This window comes from Scyliorhinus canicula, chromosome 14 (genome assembly GCF_902713615.1).
Source record: "Scyliorhinus canicula chromosome 14, sScyCan1.1, whole genome shotgun sequence".
Taxonomy (NCBI): Eukaryota; Metazoa; Chordata; class Chondrichthyes; order Carcharhiniformes; family Scyliorhinidae; genus Scyliorhinus; species Scyliorhinus canicula.
The window spans coordinates 15,287,130-15,311,766 of record NC_052159.1 but is presented as its reverse complement, the minus strand read 5'-3'; the positions used below and the strand labels follow the sequence as shown (position 1 = coordinate 15,311,766).

At 40.8% G+C, this 24,637-nt stretch overlaps 1 protein-coding gene across 1 annotated transcript in view; it reads right to left on the bottom strand.

Annotated features, from left to right (window-relative positions):
• Positions 1–24,637, bottom strand: part of prkx (protein kinase X-linked) — a 116,947-nt gene that overhangs the window by 23,695 nt on the left and 68,615 nt on the right. The window contains exons 5-6 of the mRNA XM_038818192.1: positions 20,050–20,145; positions 9,686–9,743 (exon numbers count right to left, since the gene is read on the bottom strand). Coding sequence (XP_038674120.1) covers positions 9,686–9,743; positions 20,050–20,145 — 154 coding nt within the window. The remainder of the gene's footprint in view (positions 1–9,685; positions 9,744–20,049; positions 20,146–24,637) is intronic.

The following is a 24,637-nucleotide window of genomic DNA, read 5'->3' as shown; positions in this document are numbered from 1 at the left end:
ATACAAGTTTACTTGAAACTTTGGATTCTCTCATTAATTTTACTCATGAGAAGAGTCAGTGGAGAAGCACTAAACTGTGGGTATGCTAATAATGGCAGACCAGTTGTTGCTTCAGTTGCAATTAGCCTCGAGGATATAATATATCAGTTTATAAACAAGCGGCTTCACAAAGAAAACTATGAATATCATATAGTAAGATTCATTTGTAGGATTTGCCCAAATTAAGTAAAATATGAAGTTTTGCAGTGGCCACCATCACTGAATTCGCCAAGAAAAGTTAGAATGAAGCCTGAAGCTTTAGCGTCAGGGTAAAGCTGCCAATGCCTTCTCTTCCGTGATGCACTACATTTAAGTCAATTTGTTGCAAAATTTAAAATCTCAAGACCTTTTGAAAATAAAATGAAAATATTGTTGGGTACTAATTCATCTTGGGCAGTGGTGTAAGAGGCATTGGATCAGCTGCCCGTTAGACACAGCATCTGATATTCTGGCTATTCTAGCTCACAAGGCTAAATCGCTGGCTTTTAAAGCAGACCAAGCAGGCCAGCAGCACGGTTCGATTCCCGTACCAGCCTCCCCGGACAGGCGCCGGAATATGGCAACTAGGGGCTTTTCACAGTAACTTCATTGAAGCCTACTCGTGACAATAAGTGATTTTCATTTCATTTCATATTCAACTCAATTAACTGCAGTGGAAACCGAAAATCAGGTGTTGTATACTGCTCATTGCAATCCCATCCGAGAAGAATTCCTGCCCCTGCAACTTCAACATGAAGCTGAAATGCCAAACTTCTAAAGAAAAAAAACCTGAGCCAATTAAATATCACTGTTGCAGTGCGGCGGACTTTCACCGTAAGATCAAATCTCAGGATTCACAAGATGATCTGGGAACATCCCACCATTCAATGAGATCATGGGCGGGATTCTCCAGTCCCCCAGCCGCTTGTTTCTCGGTGGCCAGGGACCCGCTTGTCAATGGGATTGCCCATTGAAACCACCCCATGCTGCCGGGAAAAGCGGCGGTAGGGATGCGCTGCCAACAGGAAAAGTGAACCAAATCGACCGGAGAATTCCAGCCTATGTCTATGCTTTATACGTTAATCAGTATTATTACTATTCTGATTTGTAACATAATTTACTTGGTTTGGAACACTTGTCTTAAACTCATTCCAAATGACTAATTCTTTGCAAGTTGTTAGGGCGGCAATGTTGCTTCACAGTGCCAAGGACCGGGTTTGATTCCTGACTTGGGTCAGTCTGTGCGGAGTCTGCACGTTCTCTCAGTGTCTGCGTGGGTTTCCTCTGGGTTCCTCCCACAAGTCCCAAAAGACGTGCTGTTAAGCGAATTGGACATTCTGAATTCTCCCTCAGTGTACTCATGCTGGTTGGCGAATCCAAAACACTTGAGCAGATACTCATGGAAGAAGGCTGATCATTTAGATCCGAGATGGTGAGAAATTGCTTCACTCAAACGGTTGGGAATCTTTGGAATTCTCTACTTCAGAAGGTTGCGAGCACTTGCCATTGTTGAATATATATATATTTATTTAGTTTGAGATAGACAGATTATTGGACTCAAGGATTCACATGATAAGGGGAGCGGCTAGAAAGTGCAGATGAAGCCTGAGATCTGGCAAGGTTGGATTGTATGGTGTAATCATAGATTCATAGAATTTGCAGTGCAGAAGGAGGCCATTTGGCCCATCGGGTCTGCACCGGCTCTTGGAAAGAACACCACACTAAGGCCCCACCTCCACCCTATGCACGTAAACCAGTACCCCCACCTAACCTAAGGGCAATTTATCATGGCCAATCCACTTAACCTGCATATCTTTGGACTGTGGGAGGAAACCGAAGCACCCGGAGGAAACCCACGCAGACATGAGGAGAACGTGCAGACTCCGCACAGAGTGACCCAAGCCGGGAATCGAACCCGGGATCCTGGAGCTGTGAAGCAACTGGGCTAACCACTCTGCTACCGTGTAGCAGGCTTGACAGACTGCATGGTCTGCTCCCACTGCTGTTTCTCGTGTTCCGGTGTACAATTGTTACCTACGTTTTCCACACAGAAAAATTGCCTTTGATTGTTCTGTAAACTTTAAAGGCTGCTCTCAAGATCTAGAATAATAATCTGTGACTAAACCCATCTCAGAAATGGTTCTCAGACTCCAAACAAAGTCTTTACTAAGCAAGTCCTCTTATTTAAACCACCAGTATCACGCATACACCGAGATGAAATTAAGCCATCCAGTGTATCGGGGGGTGGGGGGTTAAAGCAAATATTCCCAAACTTGATATTCTCCAACAGTATATTTACAACACAAAAATGTCACTAACTGATATAAAAACAGAAAATAGAATTAGGTTAAATGGCCCATTAAGCCTGCTCCATCATTCAATGTGATCATGGTGGATTCGCTATCTCAATATTATGTTCCCGCTCTCTCCCCACACCCCTTAGTGCCTTTAGTCTCTCCAAGTATACTTCTTTCTTAAATACATTCAGTGACCCGGCCTGCACAATCTTATGTGGTAGACAATTTCATAGGTTCACCATGCTCTGCATGAAGATATTTATCCTTATCTCAGTCCTAAATGGCTAGAGTGCATCCTCAAGACCGTAGCACTTGTTCTAGATCCTCCTCAGTCAGAGCAAACCAATCATTCCTGTATCCAGTTCACCCAGTCTTGTCAGAATTTTAAATGTTTCAATGAGATCCCCTCTCAAGTACATGCCAAGTCGGCCCAATCTCTTCTCAAATGACAATCCTTCCATCCCTGAAATCAGTCTGGTGAATCTTTGCTGCACTCCCTCCATGGCAAGTATGTATTTTCCAAGGTAAGGAGACCAAAATTGCACACAATACTTCAGGTGTAGTCTTACCAAGGCCCTGAACAGCTGCAGGAAGGCATTCTTGTTCCTGTGCTCAAATCTATTACAATTTATTATTTAAATAATACTCTGCCATTCTATTTTTCCTATCAAAGTGGAGAACTTCACACTTATCCACATTATATTGCATCTGCCATGTATTTGCCCACTCACTCAATTTGTCAAAATTACCTTGATGCCTCTTTACTTGCTCCTCACCACTCTCAATTCCACCTCGTTTTGTCATCAGCAAACTTGGAAACATTACATTGGATTCACTCATTCAAATTGTTGATATATATTGTGAATAGTTGGAGCCCGACGCAGTGATCCCTCTGGCACCTCGCTTTCATCTCCGAAAACGACCCCTTTATTTGTACTGTTTCCTGTCTGCTAATCAATTCTCAATCCACGACAATATACTGACCCCAATATCATGCGAGTTAATTTTGTACACTAGCCTCTTGTGCGGGACTTTATCAAAAGCATTCTGAAATTCCAAATACAACACCTCCACTGGTTCTCTCTTATTTATTCCACTAGCTATGTCTTCAAAAAACTCCAGTGAGTTTGTCAGTCTCCGATCACGTTGGCTTTGGTTAACCCCGTTGACATTTTCTAACTGTTCTGCTATCACATCCATTATAATCAATTCTAGCATTTTCGCTGCCACTGATGTTTGGCTCACTGGTCTGTAATTCCATCTTTTTTTCCCCCAACTTTTTTTAAATAGTGGGGTTATATTTGCCACTCTCCAATCTGCTGGACTATTCCACAATCTACAGAATTTTTCCAGATGACAATTAATGCATCCACATTTCCATGGCCACCTCCCTTCGTACCCTGGGATGTAGATTATCAGGCCCTGAACGCTCTGCATTCACATACTATAATTTTAGATTACTTTAATACTAAACGAGCAAGGAGAGAAAGCATAAATTACACAAATGTGGTGCAATATAAAAATCCCAACAGCGAGTTCTATTAAGCATAATAACAGAAATACCATCGGTAACAATTATCAACTGTTTTATTACATTTGTTCCAGACATACCGAATTTGTGTACTGCGGGGAAAGTAATTATATTACATTTATGTTCAAACTACTTAATTCCAGGAATGGAAAAGCCCACTGCAAAAGGACACCTATAAAATCAAACAAGGTTTGATTTGACAGTTCCATGAAACAGCCATTTCCTGCTGCACAATAAATTTTTCGAACACAACGAAACCCATGAGATTTTGCAGTAACATGTTATGAATGAAGCACAGCTATCTAACCACATCTTATGGGCTGTGACGGATACAGACTTAATTGCGCTTAAATTCTAAGGCTCCTGTCATGCCTGTACTTCCTGACTCAGGCTGGATGAGACTCAACAAGCAAATTGCATCCTTTTATTTTTATAAATTTAGATTAGCCAATTATTTTTTCCAATTAAGGGGCAATTTAGCGTGGCCAATCCACCTACTCTGCACATTTTTGGGTTGTGGGGGCGAAACCCACGCAGACACGGGGAGAACGTGCAAACTTCACATGGACAGTGACCCAGAGCCGGGATCAAACCTGGGACCTCAGCGCCGTGAGGCGGTTGTGCTAACCACTAGGCCGCCGTGCTGCCCAAACTGCATCCTTAGCTCCAGTGATGAAGTGTAAAAGAAGTGGAGCAAAGGAGGACACGCCCCCATTTTACAACACTAGCTGCCGTAAAGCAGGCGCGATCAAAGGTCCTATTGAAAGGGAGAAGTTCCTATCAAAAGGGAGAAGGCAAGTTCCCAAGTGAATGGGATGTGGGGGTTCGGACATCAGGGTGTGGAAGGAGTCGGACATTGGTGGCGGCCGTGGGTGTCAGGGGCTGTTCTCCCGTGCGAGGCTCGGTCTGTGTCTTTAAAAATAGTTGCACAGAAGTTCGAGACGCTTTATGCCTTGCAACTCTTTCAGAGTAACAATAAGGGAGAAACTGGCAAAACCATCTGAAGTTAGAGATTTAGATCCCTTTGTCGGATGGTTCTCAGTACAGTATAATTGTCCAGGGGAAGTCAAAAGGGAGCTGGACACGGCCCTTGAGGCTAAAGGGATCAAGGGGCATGGAGAGAAAGTGGGAGTGGGATACTGAACTTGCATGATCAGCCATGATCATATTGAATGGCGGTGCGGGCTCAAAGGGCCAAATGGCCTACTCCTGCACCTATTTTCTATGTTAGCCCTTCTGGACAATTGCTAGGTAAACCCTTACTGGGAAGTTCTCTTACTGGGAAATTACAGACAGATATAGATAGGCTAGGAGATTGGGCCAACAATTGGCAGATGGAGTTTAATGTAGATAAGTGTGAGGTTATCCATTTTGGCCGAAAAAATAGACAGGCAAATTATCTAAATGGAAAGCAGATTCAAAATGCGTCTGGGCAGAGAGACATGTGTCTTTGTTCATGAATCGCAGAAAGTCGGTATGCAGGTACAGCATATAATAAAAAAGGCAAATGGAATGTTAGCATTTATTGAAAAATAAACCGGAGTATAAAAGTAGAAAAGTGTTGCAATTGTATAGGGTTTTGGTAAGACCACATCTGGAGTACGGTGTCCAGTTTTGGTCTCCTTATTTGAGGAAGGATGTGGTGGCATTGGAGGCAGTTCATAGGAGGTTTACCAGATTGATTCCGAGAATGAAAGGATTGGCATACAAGGAGAGGTTATATCGCTGGAGTTTAGCAGGAGAGGGTATCTGATCGAGGTATACAAAATACTTAAAAGGGATTGATAAAGTAAATGTAGACCAAATGTTCCCCCTTGTAGGGCAATCGCGAATGAGAGGTTACAGATATAGGTCGAGAAGCGGTTGATTTAGAACGGAGATGAGGAGGAACTTCTTCTCACAGAGGGTGGCAAATTTGTGGACTCGCTGCCCCATAGTGCGGTGGAATCTCAGTCATTAAATTGTTTCAAGGAGATCGATATATTTCTGTTATAAAAACATTAAAGGTATATGGGGAACAGGTAGGGAAGTGGATTTGAGACCAAGAAGAGTTGAGCCATGATCTGATTAAATAGCAGAGAAGGCTCAAAGGGCTGAATTGTCTACTTCTGCTCCTAATTTCTTTGTTCCTGCGAGAGGGATTCCCCAGCACATCTTTGGGAGACCACCCCAAATCTGATGCTGGGAGCCAGGAAGCTTATAGGTACATCTAGGAAATCAAACACTATATAGACAAATTGGTCTTCATCTTTTTTAACATTGCCATTAATTGACCCACTAGCAAACACTAATTTTTTCTATCTAGTGGTGCTGAGGCACAACCACTCAGCTTGCGAAAAAACCTTTCATACATTCCTTTAAGATTTGCTGAATTGATGGTTCTCCTTGTTGGTCTTTTGTTCTTTCAATGTTATAACCATTAGAACATTGAAAACTACACTGCTCAATTCTGCACCAAATCTCTCTTACCCATTTCGTCGCTACCTCTGCTCCCAACTACCTCCCCACCCACCATCATTGTTGTTGACCTATATTGGCACCTAGCCCTTTAATTCCTCATATCTAAAATCCTTGTTCCACATTCTCTCCAAACTGTTTGCATGACTCTAGGTACTTGTGCATCCTATTTCCCCTTGCCCTGAAATCCTTCAGAAATTCCATCCCTCTACCCCTCATCCTCTCCATCTTAGAGATTCTCATTAAAACCCACTTCTTTGACAAGGATTTGCATCACTGCTCCTAATCTCTCCTTTGCCTTGGTGTCTATTTTCCTCATGCTTTTGTGAGGCTCACTGGGGTGTTTTTCTGCATTAAAGGTGTTGCATTTAAAGATGTTATATAAATGCAAGTTGTTATTCTTTGGGCACAAGTTTTAAAATTTTTATTAAAACAAATAGCACAAGCACAAAACTAATATTGCTTAGTTTAGTGAAGTTCCTTTGTTACAAGGCACTTGACAATCTATAAAAGCTGGAATTTGAGGTTGTACAATTTTCTGTAAGGGCACTGGTCGCTTGAATAAATAAATAAAACATGCATTCAGCTGATCTTCCCTCCCTTCGCTGTATCTAAGCCCCACTTTTCTTTCACTAAACCAGACAGGATTGAGATCAGAGTTAGGCAGATTTTTAATTGGCCGATTTAATTTTAATTGGTAACGGGTTGAAGGGTTATGGAGAACAGGCAGGACGGTGAAGTTGAGGCCAGGATGGGATCAGACGTGATCACATTAAGGGTTTTTAGGCTCGGGATACTAAATTGCCGACTCCTGCTCAGAGGTCTTATGTTCTAGGGAGGAGTTGCTCTGGCTGATTTGCAGCATCGTAGTTAGCAGATGAGGAACATATCAACCATGATAGAATGGCGGAGCAGACTCGATGGGCCGAATGGCCTAATTTTGCTCCTATATCTTATGAACTTGAGGTACCAAACAGCAGAAAGAGCACGAAAGTGCAATGCAATATAACTGGTAGGACAACTCTTAACTATGAAACATTATAAAGAAAAATAAAGCATTGGGTGGAAACTTCATGTGTGTAAATTGAATATCTTTCAAAAATCTAGGTAGACCCTAATTCCAGTACAATTGGGTGAACTAAAACTTTCTCTACTGGGCCTTACCCTGGCTGAGGTCATCACCAGGAGATGGGGAGGAACAAACAAAAGAATAACCCTGCATTTATATAGTACCTTTAATTTCTCAGGACATTCGAATGTTCTGCACATTCAATGGATTACTTATTCCACAGCTTTTGTTGTACTGCATGAGCCTACAGAACAATATGATTAACCTATTAATCTGTTTTTTGATTTTGGTTGAGGGATGAATGTTGACCAGGACTTTAGAACTCTGCTCTTCTTGGAAAAGTACCATGAGAACTCATGACTGCCTAAACAGTCAGGACCCCATCAAAAAGCCCACTCCATCAGTAATGCACTGAACTGTCTGCCTAGAATTATTTGCTTAAATCCTGGATTTCTGCTTGAATGTACACCTGAACGATGAGATTGGTATCAAGTTAGGCTAACTTAATTCATTCATTCCCATGACGTTTCCCAGCAGAAAGTCCATAGTTTGAAGCTTTTCCAGTACTGCATACCTCCAGAAGACCCCCTTTTGAAATGAAAATTGCTTATTGTCACAAGTAGACTTCAAATGAAGTTACTGTGAAAAGCCCCTAGTTGCCACATTCCGGCGCCTGCTCGGGGAGGCTGATACGGGAAATGAACCGTGCTGTTGGCCTGCGATTTAGCCCTGTGCTAAACATCCCCTTCCAAGGTAGAAGAACCCATTTTTACCCAACATTTCCTTATTGAGAACTCCATGAAATGAAAATCGCTTATTGTCACGAGTAGGCTTCAAATGAAGTTACTGTGAAAAGCCCCTAGTCGCCACATTCCGGCGCCTGTTCGGGGAGGCTGTTACGGGAATCGAACCGTGCTGCTGGCTTGCCTTGGTCTGCTTTCAAAGCCAGCGATTAGCCCTGTGAGCTAAACAGTCCATGACTGAGGCGCCGGTTTAGTGACTTTTTCCTGCACTTTTTTTCATTGTGGCGAGGAAACTAGAATGTGACATAGCAGTCAAAGTATGGTTTAACCAAAGTTCTACACAGTTCAGGACTTTCTCCGACTTGCATTCCTACTGTTTTAACTTTCCGTCCAACATAATGCTGGGTTTATTAAATTGCTGCTTTATATGGCTTGGATTTACACTGAGCCTCCAAAGATTCCAAGTCTTTTTCTATTTCACTCTTTATTAAATGTCTTGCTTATTTTTCTTTTCAGTGTAGAATATTTTTCATTTGTTTATTTTATACCCCACTGTTCTAACCAGTTGCATATTCTGTCTATCTCATTCTGCAACTTTTGTGATGATTGCTTGAATGTCACCGACATTCTCCTACTTTGGAATCATATTAGCTTGCTGAAACAGTAGGTTTAATGCTGTTGTGAATTCTGGTGAATTTTCCATTCTCAAGTTGAACACACAAATCTAAACATCTGTTCAATTTTCCTCATTTTTCTGTGGCTCATGATTCTGGACAGATGTTCAGCACAGTGAGTATAAACTATTGCTGGAAAGAACTTGCTGCACTCGCACAAATTTCTGGTTAGGTAGTGTTGCTCTTTTTGTTTAAATAAATTTAATGCACCCAATTCATTTTTTCCAATGAAGGGGCCCACACCAGCCTCCCCGAACAGACGCCGGAATGTGGCGACTAGGGGCTTTTCACAGTAACTTCATTGAAGCCTACTTGTGACAATAAGTGATTATTTAGCGTACTCAATCCACCTACCTTGCAGATCTTTGTGTTATGGGGTGAAACCAACGTAAATACAGGGAGAATGTGCAAACTTCACACGCACAGTGACCCAGAACCAGGATCAAACCTGGGACCACGGCACCGCGAGACTGCAGTGCTAACCACTGTGCCCCCCAGATAGTGTTGTGACAAAGTATCAGCTGTAGGCAGCATCCCTGACCGGATGTATTGCTGGATGGAGGGAGCGTGCAAGCCGAAAGGGGGATGTATGAGAGAATTCCGCTCAAATCATCTGCTCCCAGCTCACCATGTACAGCAGTTTTAAGAAGCATTTGAAAGCAGAAATAAAGTTAAACAGCAAGTATCTTGTGTGAATTCAGAAAATGCAATTTCCTGAAACAGCATTAATGCTTACCTACAATTAAAGACAGTGAATGGGTTAAAAATACATTCATTCTGAAGAATTGGGGAACCACTCAGCATGGTTTACATCAATTACATAACTTCCATATCTGAAATTTCAATGATGAAGCCAATGTTGTTTGGTGGTTTATATCTATATATTCATTACTTACCTTCATATTCCCTAATCGTCTTGTCCGGTCAATAACTAGAAGCTTTTTTATGAGGTCTCTAAAACAGAAAGAGTCACGTGTAATATCAGAAATATTTTTTCCATATAGTAATAGATCTTATTTGAACATATATAAACAGAATAGAAGTGCATTAATGTTTCCTAAATTAGCATCATTGACATGTCACAGATCATGAAATGTTGTCCAAAACACTAACTTTTTAAACAAGTGAAAGGACAGCACACAATTTGAAGTATTTTGTAGTTTTAGGACAGCTAAATATGTTATTTCCATACCTCACCAGATCTCTTGGGTCATTGTTCGTGGTTCAACAAGGTATGTCACAAAAGGTGAAGTCATAAGAGCCCATGATGTTGGAGGCATAGATAGAGAATTGGCTAATGGTCAGGAAACACTTGAGTGGGGATAAGGGATTCTTTTTCAGGTTGGCGACCTGTAACCAGTGAGATTCCACAGGGATCAGTGCTGGGACCGCAACTGTTTAAAATATATATTAATGACTTGGAGGAAGGAACTGAATGGTCTGTAGCCATATTTTCAGACAACACAAAATAGGTGGAAAGGCAAGTTGCGAGAGTGATACAAATAGTTTGCAAAGAGATATTGATAGGTTAAGTGGGCAAAAAGTTGGGAATGTGGGAAAATGTGAAGTTGCTCATTTTAAAAGACAGAACAAAACAACAGAAGATTATTTAAATGGACAAAAAGCATAAAGGTGCAACACAAAGGGACTTGGGGGTAGCTGTGCACAAAACACAGAAAACTAGCACACAGGTACAGCAGATAATCAGGAAGGCTCATGGAATGTTGGCCCTTATTTCAACAGGGTTGGAGTACGAGTCGCAAAGTCTTATTGCAACTGTACAAGGTACTGATGAGATCACATATGGAGCACAGAGCAGTTTTGGTCCCCCTATTTAAGGAACAATATTATTTCATTGAAGGCAGTTCAGAGAATGCTCACGAGTATGATCCTCAGTATGGAGGGATTGTCTTCTGAGCAAAGGTTAATCAGGTAGGGTTTCTACTCACTGGAATTTAGAAGAATGAGAGATGATCTCAATTTCTTCATTAATAAGGGAATCAGGGGTTATGGGGAGAAGGCAGGAGAATGGGGATGAGGAAAATATCAGCCATGACTGAATGGAGGAGCAGACTCGATGGGCCGAGTGGCCTAATTCTGCTCCTATGTTGTGGTCTTATAGAGTCATAGATGTTTGCAGCATGGAAACAGGCCCTTTGGCCCAGCTTGTCCATGCCGCCCAGTTTCTACCACTAAGCTGTCACACTTGCCCGCATTTGGTCCATATCCCTCTCTACCCACCCTGCCCATGTAACTGTCTAACTGGGTTTTTTTAATAGATAGATACGATTCTTAGAGGGCTGGACAGGGTGAAGGCAGAGATGACTCCCCTCATGGAAGAGTCCAGGACCGGAGTGCACAGTCTCAGAATAAAGGGATGTCAATTGAACACTGAGATGAGGAAGAATTTCTTCTCTCAAGAGGGTTGAGAGTCCTTGGAACTCCTTGCCACAGAGAGCTTTGGGGGCAGAGTACTTGTGTCTATTTAAGAACGAGATTGATAGATTGTTGTTCAGTAAGCAAATCAAGGATTACGAGAACGGACAGGAAAGTGGACATGAGAATGTTAGCTATGATCCTATAGACTGGCGGAGAAGGCTCAACAGGCTGAGATGACAACTTCTGTTCCTATTTCTTATGCTCTTATGTTGTTATTCCAAGATATAAATGAGAGAGAAAAGTAAAGATGCAGGTCAGCCAAAAACATGTCACTTTTCAATAGCCAACTCCAAAACTATTACAATCCAAAGACTGCCCACAATCTAAACCCTTGAAATGGGTTGCGGAAACAATTTTCAACCTGAGGCAGCAGGAACAGGATTCGAACATTCGATCTTGTTCCACCACACAATGATACTTCAAGTTATGCTCGAAAATTTCAATTGACCCAGTATCCACAGGTAGAAGAGAGAGGAAGAGTTCCAGATCACTGTTTGTGAGAAGTACTTATTGAAGTCCCTCCTCATGGATTCAGCTCTAAGATTATGTGACATTGTGTTGGATTTCCCACCACCAAAATAAGTGATGAATTTAGTTTGAAGCACTGAAACAGGGATGGGAAAGTTTACAGGGGAGTTTATTTTTTGTGTTTTTCTACATATTTGCTGTCTTGTAGTGATAATTAAAACATTTTTTTTAGGAACATTTAGTTGGATGAATCGGGTGCCAAAATGGCCAATAAAAGCTTTTTTTCTGGTTTTTCTTTCAGAAATGGGATTTTTTGGACATTATTGCACACCTGTACATTACCACTTTTGAGGAATGTGAAATTTGACACAACCAATATTCTCTACCTAACATGTCTATCTAAATATTCAAGCAAACACTCAAAATAAATAATAATACTTTATCTCTATCTTCAGACTTTATGAAAGGAAAAGAAAAATACAGGGAGGCATTATAACCAACTACCTTAACGTACCAAGGTGTACAATATAACAACTACCTGAATGTACCAATGTCTGCCTTGTAGTATTGCACAATTACTGTACAGTGATTGCATACAATATGTACTTTTGTTTTGTTTCCCTGAAGGACAAAACTTATCTGGCATCCATGTTCTACCAAAACAAACAAGTCTGACCTATGGCATTCAATCATAGATAGATCAACAAGACAATCTTGATGTATATTAATTGCAAATACACTCTGTAATCTCCCCCGGAATGTGCTAATAACTATAGTTAGGTAAGAGAGACAGACTTTACCTATAAGTCAATTGTACTGTTACGGAGTGCTCAATAGACTGGGCACAAAGGTAATCTACCCAAGCACTGATATCCCTCATATTGAAAAGTAAAAGCTAAAAAATAAAATCTACAAATTTAAATTAGAAAATAGTACCACAGTACCTAATTGCTGAGGTGAGACACCATTGGATCTCAAAGCGCTAGAGAGCTCGAGTCTGTGGTAGCTAACATGAAGATTCAAAACTTCCATGGAGAAATTATTAGTTTTGATAATTTAATTCCCATATGACTTTGTATATAGTTGCTTTCATGTCCTTAAGATGTTCTAAAGTGTTTTATATCAAATGATTGCTAAGTATGGACAATCTCTAGGAACCACCCCCTAAACAGCCTTGGTTAAAACATGGACAAAGAGCTGAACTTGAGGCGAGGAGAGAGTGACTGCCCTTTTTTTATAATAATAATAATCTTTATTGCCACAAGTAGGCTTACATTAACACTGCAATGAAGTTACTGTGAAAAGCCCCTAGTCGCCATATTCCGGCGCCTGCTTGGGTACATGGAGGGAGAATTCAGAATGTTCAAATTACCGAACAGCACGTCTTTCGGGACTTGTGGGAGGAAACCGGAGCACCCGGACGAAATCCACGCACACAAAGGGAGAACGTGCAGACTCCGCACAGACAGTGACCCAAGCTGAAAGACGCACTTATTAAGTGAATTGAACATTCCAAATTCTCCCTCTGTGTACAAGAACAGGCACCAGAGTGTGGCAACTAGGGGACTTTCACGGTAACTTCATTGCAATGTTAATGTAAGCCTACTTGTGACACTAATAAAGATGACAGATTATACCTAGAAATACCACCATCTTGTAGCCGCCTTTCCTTCACTGCAAGATCCACACCTTCTCAAGGGCAATTAGGGATGGGCAATAAATGCTGGCCTACCCAGCGACACCCACATCCCATAAAAGTGAATTTTTAAAAAACAGCAATGAGATGAATGATGATGCCATACCACCATCCCCTTAGTCATGCAAATCTTTTATTTTGAGATACTTATCCAATTCCTTTATGAAAACCCAACTGAATCTTCCCTCCACCACAGTTTCAGGCAGCGCATTCCAGATCTTACCACTCAAATGTGTAAATATTTTTCGACATTTTGCCTTTGGTTCTTTTGCCATTCACCCCTATATTGGTGTTCTCTGCTTCTTGACCCTTTCATCAGTGGGATCAGTTTCACCCCCATCTATCCATAATTTTGAATATCTCTATCAAATCTCCTCTCCAAATAGCTTGTAGAGGAGTTCATCCAATCCCATTAACTCAGCAAATCTTTTAGTGGTATTTTAGTTATCTGAACCAATTAGATTGAATGAATGACTTTTATTAAATTAAATGTGTAACTTGTGTAATAGTTTTGCACTGAATAGTGGAAGTCCGATTAGTGATAATAAAATCAGTATCTTTAAAAGTATAAAAACTTTAGTTATCTGTTTCTCTATGTTCATTAATAGTTCTAAATATGTGTTTAAAAATCATATGTAAAATTCACTACAAAAGAATAAATAGGCAATGTTCTCTTCCAACTATTACCAATATTCTTTCACTTAAATGTGCAAAACACTGCTTTTTAAGCTGCAACGAGTTTTTACAATGAGTAGATACATTTTTTAAACCTGAAACTATTGTTTTATAACAGTTTTTTTGCTAGTCACGATGTTGTACACGTTCCTTATGAGACAGCAGTCAAATAAGGTGGTTTATTTTTATAACACCTTTTTAACATCGTCACAGCCCATCAGTTTTGAAACCTACATATGAAAGTAATTTAAAGCACATTTCGGAAACGTTTACAGGCAATTGGTTTTTTTCAGGTATTCAGATGGCCACAATCTGTTAAATAGCTATTTTAAAGCTTAGGTAATCGTGGTCCGATTTGATCGCATATTACGCTTTCCCAATAATGATGTTTTCTTAGAGTGTCCTGCTTAACATATTAGGTAGATTGTATCAACTGTAAATCACCATTTGGCCCAATACCTGTCTGTACTCCTGCTCCATTCGAGCCGCCTCCCATTCTTTCCCATCTCACTATTGACATTACCCTCTATTCCAGTGCTGCCCAAAACTTTTCCCCTCTGTGACCCCATTTTGAGGCTTCAAGATTAAGTGGCCCCTCAATGAGGACTAATAGAGCAGTGGGGGTGGGGACAGAGAAGTTCGGGTGGGTGAGGAGTGGGGCAGAGCTGTGGTATCAGGGATTTCTGAAAAAAAAAAACTATCTTTCACTGTCTTGTGGAGGAGGAATCAGGCTTGAAAAGATAAGCTAGTTGGACCACTGCCACCATTTTAAAAATGTAAGGATTAAAAAGGGGCCTTGCTGCTGTTAACACTTGGTTGGAGGTCCGCAGTAGCCATTGCTTCCTGAGAGCTTAATATCCACAATTTGGAAAGACCTGCTACATTCCCTTCTCTCTCTCGTTATCTAGCTTCCCTTTAAATGCATCGGTTTGGTTCAACATTAAAAATCAGAGGATCCAGAGTATGATATCTTATCTGCATTGAGCCAAATATAGGAATGTTGAACTTTTATAAATTCTGCGGATCTTTCCAGCAACTTCACTGGGGCAGGGTCCTGTTCAGTTTTGACAGCACAATAGCCCATTGATAACTCTCATACAAACCCTGAATATACATCTCAGTATCTTCAGGAGATACACATAGAGGGAAATTCAGAAGGTAAAAGAAAATTCAAGATAGTCATAAATCACTTCTTTTTCAGATTTAAAAAATATCTCAATGCCCCACAGCCTGTGGGAGAAAATAGAACCATGATTAGCTGAAATATATTGAAATGTGAGTGCTAAGGCATACGCTTGAAATTCCATGCACAGACAAGTCGACAAATGAAGAGGTACTTGAAATGGCAAGACAAAAATAAATCTAAAAAGTGATATCCAGAATATTTTGGCCTTTTGATCAGAGATGAAAAGCAGCAGAGATCTCTTCCAGAGGGCAAAGTAGAGGGCAGGAGAAAGAGTGGTCGACCTGGGCATAGTTGAATGACAGACATCATAAGAGGTTGCGGACAAGCTGCAGTGGAGGTTTGAGGATGGTGGAAGACAGACAGGCGTGACATACCAAGATAGCAGACCTCCTGGTAGCAGTAGCTACAAGCAGCAACAGCCTTTTATCGGCTAAACATGCAACCACACTTCTCCGTGATTACTTGACAATCTCTTGTTCTAACTTGGTCTTTTACAGGCACCATTTATTGCTTTTCAGATTCTTCAGGATTTTATTGTACGTGTTCAACGTCATCTAATCACTACACCCTTTCTCTTCCTCAGCTTTGGTGACATCCTGTATTAAACTTGACCTTCAACTAAATATTTATCTTGCATTTACTAGTTAAATCTTAAAGGCATCGAGATGGCTGTCAGAGCAGTGATTGGCTGAAGAATTGTTCCATTAAGCTTCAGGGGCCCAAACTAACTTCCTTGCTAATATGTTAGGATAGTTGTTTTAAACTCACACCTGGAGGAGTTCAATTTAATGGCATCTAAAATGTCTGTGAAAAAGATTTCAGAAAAACTAGCAAATCAAATAGGATTCATTACATAGGTATGCAAGCATTTGGAACTGTTGACTAACTTGTCCATGTTAGATATTTGACACATCTTGTAAGCTACATCCTAACATTTTTATCTCTGTCTTAGTCGGATTACTCCAATTTTGGAGTGCCAAGCCTTGTAAACGAGGCCAAAAATAAAATCTTCAACTTGGTTTCAGCAATTAGGGCTGCAATACTTTGAACTGCATTTAGGAAAAATAGCATCTACGTTTTCTTGCCTGGAGCAATCAGAATTTGACAAAGCCACAAGAGGGCCATATTTTTCAACAGCATAGTGAATACCTATGGTTTTACACAAGGCAGCAGTCTTCTAAATGGATTCTGATAAAGGGCAACAACAGTCCTTCATTGTGTTTTTCTCCATACAAAAGCCCTATACGTTTCAACTGTATAAAAGCTTTTTCTTTTAATGGAAACATATACTTTATGTTCTTCTCTCAAGATACTTTCGAGTGAATGGAAAAGACTGGAGAAGCTCAGGCATTTCGCCACTGATGTGTTGTGAAAGAGATGTTCATATACAAGTATTCGCCATTTAAAGCTCATTCAAACCTTTTCATTGTAGCATGGTTTATAAATTCAGACATTTCCCCAATAATTCCATATTCATTTCAATAACTCCATTTTAATTTTAATTCCTGCACATGCTCAATCTTGCAAAAACAAACTGCTGCTTCACAAACCCTTCTGTTTCATTCCTTAAACCCCTGCTCGTCAGTCCCGCCCCCCCCCCCCCCCCCCCCAATCCCTTCAAACAACCCTCCCGCTTGCCATATCCTTTCCCGGCAGTTTGCTGCTTCCCTCTTTGGATGCACCCTGCTTCACTAGCCGACCCATCCCCGCTTAATTCCCTGATATGCCAAGCGTGTGACTTAACTCCCACAAGCCGTTTGCTTCGCTTGCTGACCCTCTCGCTTGCAACTTAACTCCTCAAGGGCGAAAGGAAAATAGAGCCACAGTACAAAGAAAAGTTAGGACGATTAAAAATGGCAAAAAGGCAAGTCTAAAGGCTTTGTATCTTAATGCATGCAGCATTCCGAATAAGGTAGACAAACTGATGTGCAAGTCGAGGTAAATGGATATGATCTCATAGCCATTACTGAGACATGGTTACAAGGAGTTCAAAACTGGGAATTTAATATTCAGGGATATTTGATACTTCAGAAGAAAGGGAGGGAAGGAAAACGTGGTGGGGTGGCACTCTTAATAAGAGATTAAATGAGGACGGCTGTGAGAGACTATCTAGACTCGGATTACGTAGAACCATTGGGTGGAGGTAAAAAACAGCAAGGGAAAGAAGACATTGGTAGGAGTACTGTATAGAACTCCAAATAGTAACTACACTGCAGGAAAGGGTATAAACCAACAAATAATAGGAGCATGTAAAAAGAATACAGCAATAATTATGGGTGACTTTAATTTTCATGTTGATTGGGTTAATCAAGTTGGAAAGGGTAGCTATGACAACAAATTCATAGTGCATTAGGGATAGTTTCCAGCAGTAACATGTCATGGAGCCAACCAGGGAACAGGCTATTTTGGATCTGGTAATGGGTAATGAGGCAGGTTTAATAAATTACTTCAGGGTAAAAGATTCCCTAGAAAGTAGTGATCATAAATTGATGGAATTTATTATTCAGATTGAGAGGGAGAACCTTGGAATGAAGCGAATGGACTGTAGCCACATTTTCAGACAACACAAAAACAGGTGGAAAGACCAGTTGCTAAAGTGATAAAAACAGTTTACAAAGAGATATTGATAGATTAAGTGGGCACAATGTTGGCAAATGGGGCATAATGTAGGAAAATATGAAGTTGTTCATTTTGAAAGGGAATGAAGGAAAAGCAGTAAATGGAAAGTAACAAGCTGGAGGCAAGCTGCTAAGAGTTAACAAGTTTTGAGGATTTTTGGACCAGTTAGGTTCAATGCAGTCAATAGATATTTAATGTAACAATTATAGTTCAGGAACATTATCGGCGGCATGGTAGCATAGTAGTTAGCACTATTGCTTCACAGCTCCAGGGTCCCGGGTTCAATTCCCGCTTGTGTTACTGTCTGTGTGGAGTCTGCACATTCTCCCCATGTTGCGTGGGTTTCCTCCAGATGCTTCGATTTCCTCCCATAGTCCAAAGACATGTTAGGTGGATTGGCCATGCTAAATTGCCCTCAGTGTCCAAAAATGGTTAGATGGGGTTACTGGGTTACAGTGACAGGGTGGGATTAAATGATATGCTCTTTCCAAGGGTCGGTGCAGACTCGATGGGCTGAATGGCCTCCTTCTGCACTGTAAATTCTATGATTCTATGATAACCTACCCTTACTCTGGTTTTCCAAAAGAAAATTGATTTTCATTTAGCATGCTGCTTTTTAGAACATATTAGGAATAGCTGCATAAGGTTGTATTTGGTGTGAAAGGTAAACCCAGAAATGCAAAACATTTATCTGAGAGTAGGACAAAGGTCAGAGATTTAAACTAGCAAAAAGCAAATTTAGGGCTAATATCAAGAAACTGTTCACACAGGCTGTGACACATGGAATGGACATCCAGATAAAGTATTGGAGGTGAAAACCCCGAAATCATTTCAAAACAAAAGGATACTGCAAAAGAAAGGAACTTTAGTGTCACTTTGGGTGAATTAATCAAAAGAGGTTGAACGGCTTCCCTTATTTTTTTTAGAACCATGCAATACTGCCATTCTGGACTGCAATAGCAGACCAAAAATACAACGTTGCACCATAGGAGTGTGTAGGTTTGATGAATTAGTGCGTTGTCAGTGCATCAATTAATCAGAATTATTAATTTTCCCCTGAACAAGTTAATAAGAATTTGGTACTAAAATAAATGATGGAGCAGTTCAAATATCGTAACTCAAATGTACAGCTGCAATATATAGATCAAAAACTTGGGTTTCTTACACGAGGCAACTAATGTGAATTGTTTCCCATATCATATGCAACCCAGGCCAGATGAAGTTGCTTGAAAAAAATCTGTTCTAATCTTCACTGTTCCAACATTTTTTACAAGACACCTCCCCTCCATTAGTAATGAAATTGAATTTATGCCCAACTGTCATCAACATTGTGCTATGGATTTGCTGTCACTTACAACAGGATAGGAGCTAGTCCAGACACATTACTTGGGTGCCGAGGCCATGGCTGACTTCCTCCTGGGCCTGTTTTCAGTACCAGCATCGCCCACAACGCAGTTCAGATTAGCTGGCAGTTCACAAAACTGGGACTTCAGCCCCACTAATCGGCCTGTTTGGCTTGCTCATGTCATGGCTGTGCGGCAGAGTTCTTTCGGCCCGAACAAATAACACCCCATAGCGTATGCAGAAAAACTAGGGCTGGAGATGATTCATTAGGGAGGGGCAAAGGCAGATGATAATTTTAAATTGGAGGATTGCTGAACCAGGACTTAATGCCAGTCAGAAAAGAGAGGATGTTTAGGGCTTGCTGCAAGATAGAATACAGGCAACAAAATTGTACAGGCCTGCGTTTATAGATCAGGAACGGCTGAGTATGGAAGTGAGAAATGCATGAGTGAGTGTTTCAGGAAATGGGGGATGGTGGGGGGTAACGAACACAGCAGGTCAAAGACAGAGGATTGAAAGGTTTAGGGGGGCCAGAAAAAAAACCCAGCAAAATTAAGTCATTTTTTTCCAGCAAGACCCAGAAGTTAAATTGTGAGAACAGAGCAAGGGAAAACAGTTTCAAAGCAATAAACAACAAACGGAGAATTAAGGCGAGGAAGTTTCCAGAGACAAGGTAATCAATACAATTAAAACAACTTTCAGATAAAATACTGGAGGTAAAATCAGGCGTTAGCGAGCTGCGAGATTAATCTTTCGATGGACAATCTTCGAATAATCTGATTGAGTCATTCTTTTGCAATATCCCAATCATTGAATGGTTTAATTAAACTTACTTCACATAGAAATCAAGGTGTCTTGGGAAGTCCAATTTTCCAGCAAGAATCTTTTGGTAAATACCAAAAGGGTTGTCATCGAAAAATGGTGGGTATCTGTGAAAGAAATCACACAAAGAGTGGATTGAAAGAAAGTTTCTCGAAGCATATGTTACCTCCTAAACACCAACGGGTTTTCAGTAGCAGAACAAAAGAGGTGACAGCGAATCAGCAACCTGCTTTACACTTCACCCAGTTTTCTTCCCCATTGAATAGCAAAGCAGGTTTATGAAAGAAGTTACTGTTTTATGAACATTTATCACTGCTTCCAATACTGGTTACTGGCAATTTAATGAAAACATGATCTTTTAATCTTGGCTGCTTGGAAATAATGTCGCTTCTCCCAGTCTCTGTGCCATTTGTAAATAGACAGACTGAAATGCGTTTGGGAAATCTGGCACTAAACGCTAAACTGAAGGCCACAGAACGAAATGCCAATAAATCTTCAGAATCTCATTCACCTCATTCACAAAAGTTGTAAGGAAATGTGGATTAAGAAGTGAAAATGTCTCACTAGTGTTAAAACATTCCTCAGAAGTCAAGGCCAAATTGAGATTAGGATTTAAAGGTGTATTTTAGAATGATAGAATGGTTACAGCATAGAAGGCTGCCATTTGGCCCATCACAAAGGATTCAGAACAACCAGTTAAACACTGTCGAAGACATAGCACAGTTAGTTCAGAATCTGGACACTGCTAGAAAGCCATGTGCATATCATTAAGAACTAATTATGATAGGAAAAATATTTTGAATGACGCAAACATTGTCTGTTGTACCTATGGATCATGGGTGCTTGAACAGACACAAGGGAATTGAAGGCATATTGGTGAATAATGGGTAACAATCTGCACAACTGTTCAACCTTTCACGACACAAGGATCATGGTTTAGCCATCTGCCAGCTGAGGGCCTTGGTAAGGTGCTCTTTCAGAGGGCAGACCCGATGGGCCTAATGGCCTCCTGCATTGTAGGAATTCTATTCTACATAATGTCAAATTCTATTTTATCATGTGTGTGCCACCTCTCTGCAAATGCAATACACTTAGTGTCACGCTTCCTGCCTTTTCCCTGTTGTCCTGCAATTTAAATTGATGTCCGCTGGTTTTCGGTCCTTCCACCATTTTGGGACCAAAATATAGTGGGTTTAAAATGCACAAGTTTTTCCACTACACTTGATCAGAGAGTGTGTCATGCATTCATGTGCAAAACGTGGGAAATACTGATTTCTCAACATGGATGCTTCTCACCTTAAAACAAAACATCTGTCCTGCAAAATTAAGCACTTCAAGCTAAATTATAGCCAAACCTTATAGCATGTACACTGTCCTAGATTTCAGTGCAGACCAATTTACACCATGTACGTGCACTCGTTGCACATTTGTTTTAAAATGAAAATTGCAGAATTACCGTTGAAATGAGAAAGCAAAAAGGATCAGCAGCTTCATTCTTTGGAGGTTTGAAATAGAGAAGAATTCTCTGATGACCATAATTTTCATAGCAGAGGAATCAAGGAAATGTCAAAGCTGTTACTAACAAATCAAATCCAAGCACTCAGGAATTCCAAAATATGAAATCTGCACCAAAACCATGTGCTCTGGGGAAAGCACTTAGATCGAACTGGTTGGTCATCAATATGACTAGCAAATAGCTATTCCCCAGGACTGGAAGGCTATATATCCAAACCCAACATATTTATTTCCTTAATTACTAGACATGGTTATTGATATTACCTGTTATTTGTCACGGTGGTATGGTTTTTAAGAAACCATTATTCAGAGCTATGTCATTTGTAATAATCTATAATTTCTTCTCTCTGAGGGTAGCAAATCTGTGGAATTCCTTACCATAGAGGGCTGCAGAGGCCGAGTCGGTAAGTATGGTTAAGGCGGAGATAGACAGATTTTAAATTGGTAAGGAAATAAGGCAGGAAAGTGGAGTTGAGGATTTTCTGACCAGTGATGATCTCATTAAATGGTGGAGAAGACCCAAAGGGCCGAATGGCCTACTGCTGCTCCCATGTTTTATGGTCTTGTATGAAGATGTGCTATTAGGTAATTTGGACATTCTGAATTCTCCCTCAGTGTACCGGAACAGACGCCAGAATGTGGCAACTTGGGGATTTTCACAGTAAGTTCATTGCAGTGTTAATGCAAGCCTACTTGTGACACTAATAAAGATTATAATTTTATATAGCGTGATTCTTTACCACATAACCGTATCTTACTGCAGGGTTTTTAAAAGTGCAGCTCGCGACCTGCGGGTGGGTGTCAGGAGGGTCGTGGATCGATCAGCTACCGCGTTCCCGCGGTGGTCCTGATTACACGAGAAGAGTCCAACAGCCGCTACCGGCAATTTTATTGAGAATGGCGGCCGCTGCAGCCTTTTAAATGAGAAGGAAATGAAGCTGTATGCAGTTTTCTCACCAGAGGTGGCAGCAGTGAGCAGGTCAAGCACCCTGTACAAAGTGTGTGCTTTTGGCACCAAATTACAGAGGAAAGCTTCTGCCATTTTCTAGCTGCTGGCAAGCAAGGCAAGGGGACTGTGAAGATGGATTGTTTCTTACAAGTAAGAGACGGCCAGAGACGCAATATATCTTCTGGCCAAGGTCTCGCAACTGAATCTGGAGAGAACTGCACAGGAGAGTTCACAGCAGGACAGAGCAGTGCTAGTGTTAACCCTGTACAAAGCTTCAAGGTCTCTGGTCAACAGTCTACAAAGAAGAAACTTAACTCAGGAACAAAGCAGTGTAAAGAAATTGTCTTAAGGTATGGTTTTGCTAAGTGTGCCAATATAAATAAGGATGCAAAACCCATTTCTATTATCTGCAGGAAATACTAGCAAATGAGTTTAGTTTCAGATTTTGAAAGAGAAGTGGTGGGTGAAAAGTTTCATTTGAGGTTGAGACCCCAGAGCCATTTATTAACTTAAAACTGACTGAAAATGAAAGACTACGCTGCTGTACCTGACCTGTGATAGCACATTAAAAATGCGGCAAAAGTCCATGAAGCTCAGAGCATTCTGGAGTAGCATCTCGGATTGGATTGGATTTTGCTTATTGCCACATGTACTGAAATACACTGAAAAGTATTTCCAGGAGTATCCAGTGCTGAGTAAAACAAGCATTCCCTTGAGGATGACTTACATGTGCGAGGGTAGATTTTCCATTCTCACAAACATGAAGGTGGCACAAAGGAACTGGCTGAACTCTGTACCCGATATGCACATTGCCCTCACCCTCTGTGAACCTGATTGAATGATGTGGAGATGCCGGCGTTGGTCTGGGATGAGCACAGTAAGAAGTCTTACAACACCAGGTTGAAGTCCAACAGGTTTGCTTCAAATCGCTAGCTTTCGGAGCACTGCTTTCACCCGAGGAAGGAGCAGTGCTCCGAAAGTTAGTGATTTGAAACAAAGAGGTTGGATTTTAACCTGGTGTTGTAAGACTTTTTATTGTAACCTGATTGGAGTGAGATCATGAGGACCAAGCAGGCTCCCCTTTCGCATTAAAGGTAAGCTAAAATGGCATCGGCCACGAAGGTTGGCAAGCGTGGGTCCCGAAGGACGGCAGATTGGCAAAAATGGGCCCTAGGAAAAAAAGTTTGAAAAATATTGTCTTACTGTCTCCATTTCAATGAAGGTCAGAAATTCAAAGAGTTTAAAACTAGTCATTTTTGGTGTTTTCCTCGACTTAAGCCCAAAGAACAATAAAATAAACAACACTTTATATAGGTATCAAGTAAATTAAAGTATTGCAGGCTCCAATTCTAAAAGAATAGTTGTATAGATTTCTATCAAAAGAATCATGGCAGTATTTTTCCAATTCACTTTAACCATCTTGGATGATCTGCGAGAAAATTAATTGGGAAACTACACAGAATTTCAAAGCTTCAATTTCCAACTGGTGTTTAGCTGATCTCAGCTGGAATAGTCAGTCAAAGTGCAACTGGTTCGGAATCCATTGGGCTATAGAAATACCAATGATATGGCAGCATAGTGGTTGTGTAACTGGACTCATATTCCAGAGGCCTGGGTTAATGATCTGGAAACCCAAGTTCAAATTCCACTTCAACAACTGGGGTATTTATACTCAATTCATTAAATAAACCTGAAATAATTGTTAGTTTTAGAGTCTTAGTGACTGATTGCTATCAGATTGGTGTAACGCTTCTTCTTCAGGGAAGGAAATCTGCCCTCCTTACCTGGTCTAGCCTACATGCAACTTGGTTGACTCTTAACTGACCTCTGAAAAGGCTAAGCAAGCATTCAGTTATATAGGGATAGGCAATAACTGTTGGCTTTGGCAGTGAAGACATTCTGCAAAGGAATAAAAAGGGTGATGGGGTGAAAAAATTTAATTAGCCACCATTGTTTTCTAGCAACTCCTATCTGAATGCCCATGTGCATTGATAATACACAAGGATCCATGGATCTGTTGCAACAAATAGGCTTCTAATATGCTGTCCAAACTCATCCAGGAAAAATGACCATATAGGCAAGGCACCAAAGGCAGGGGTACCCGGCACTTAATTACCTTCATCATGACAAAGCAA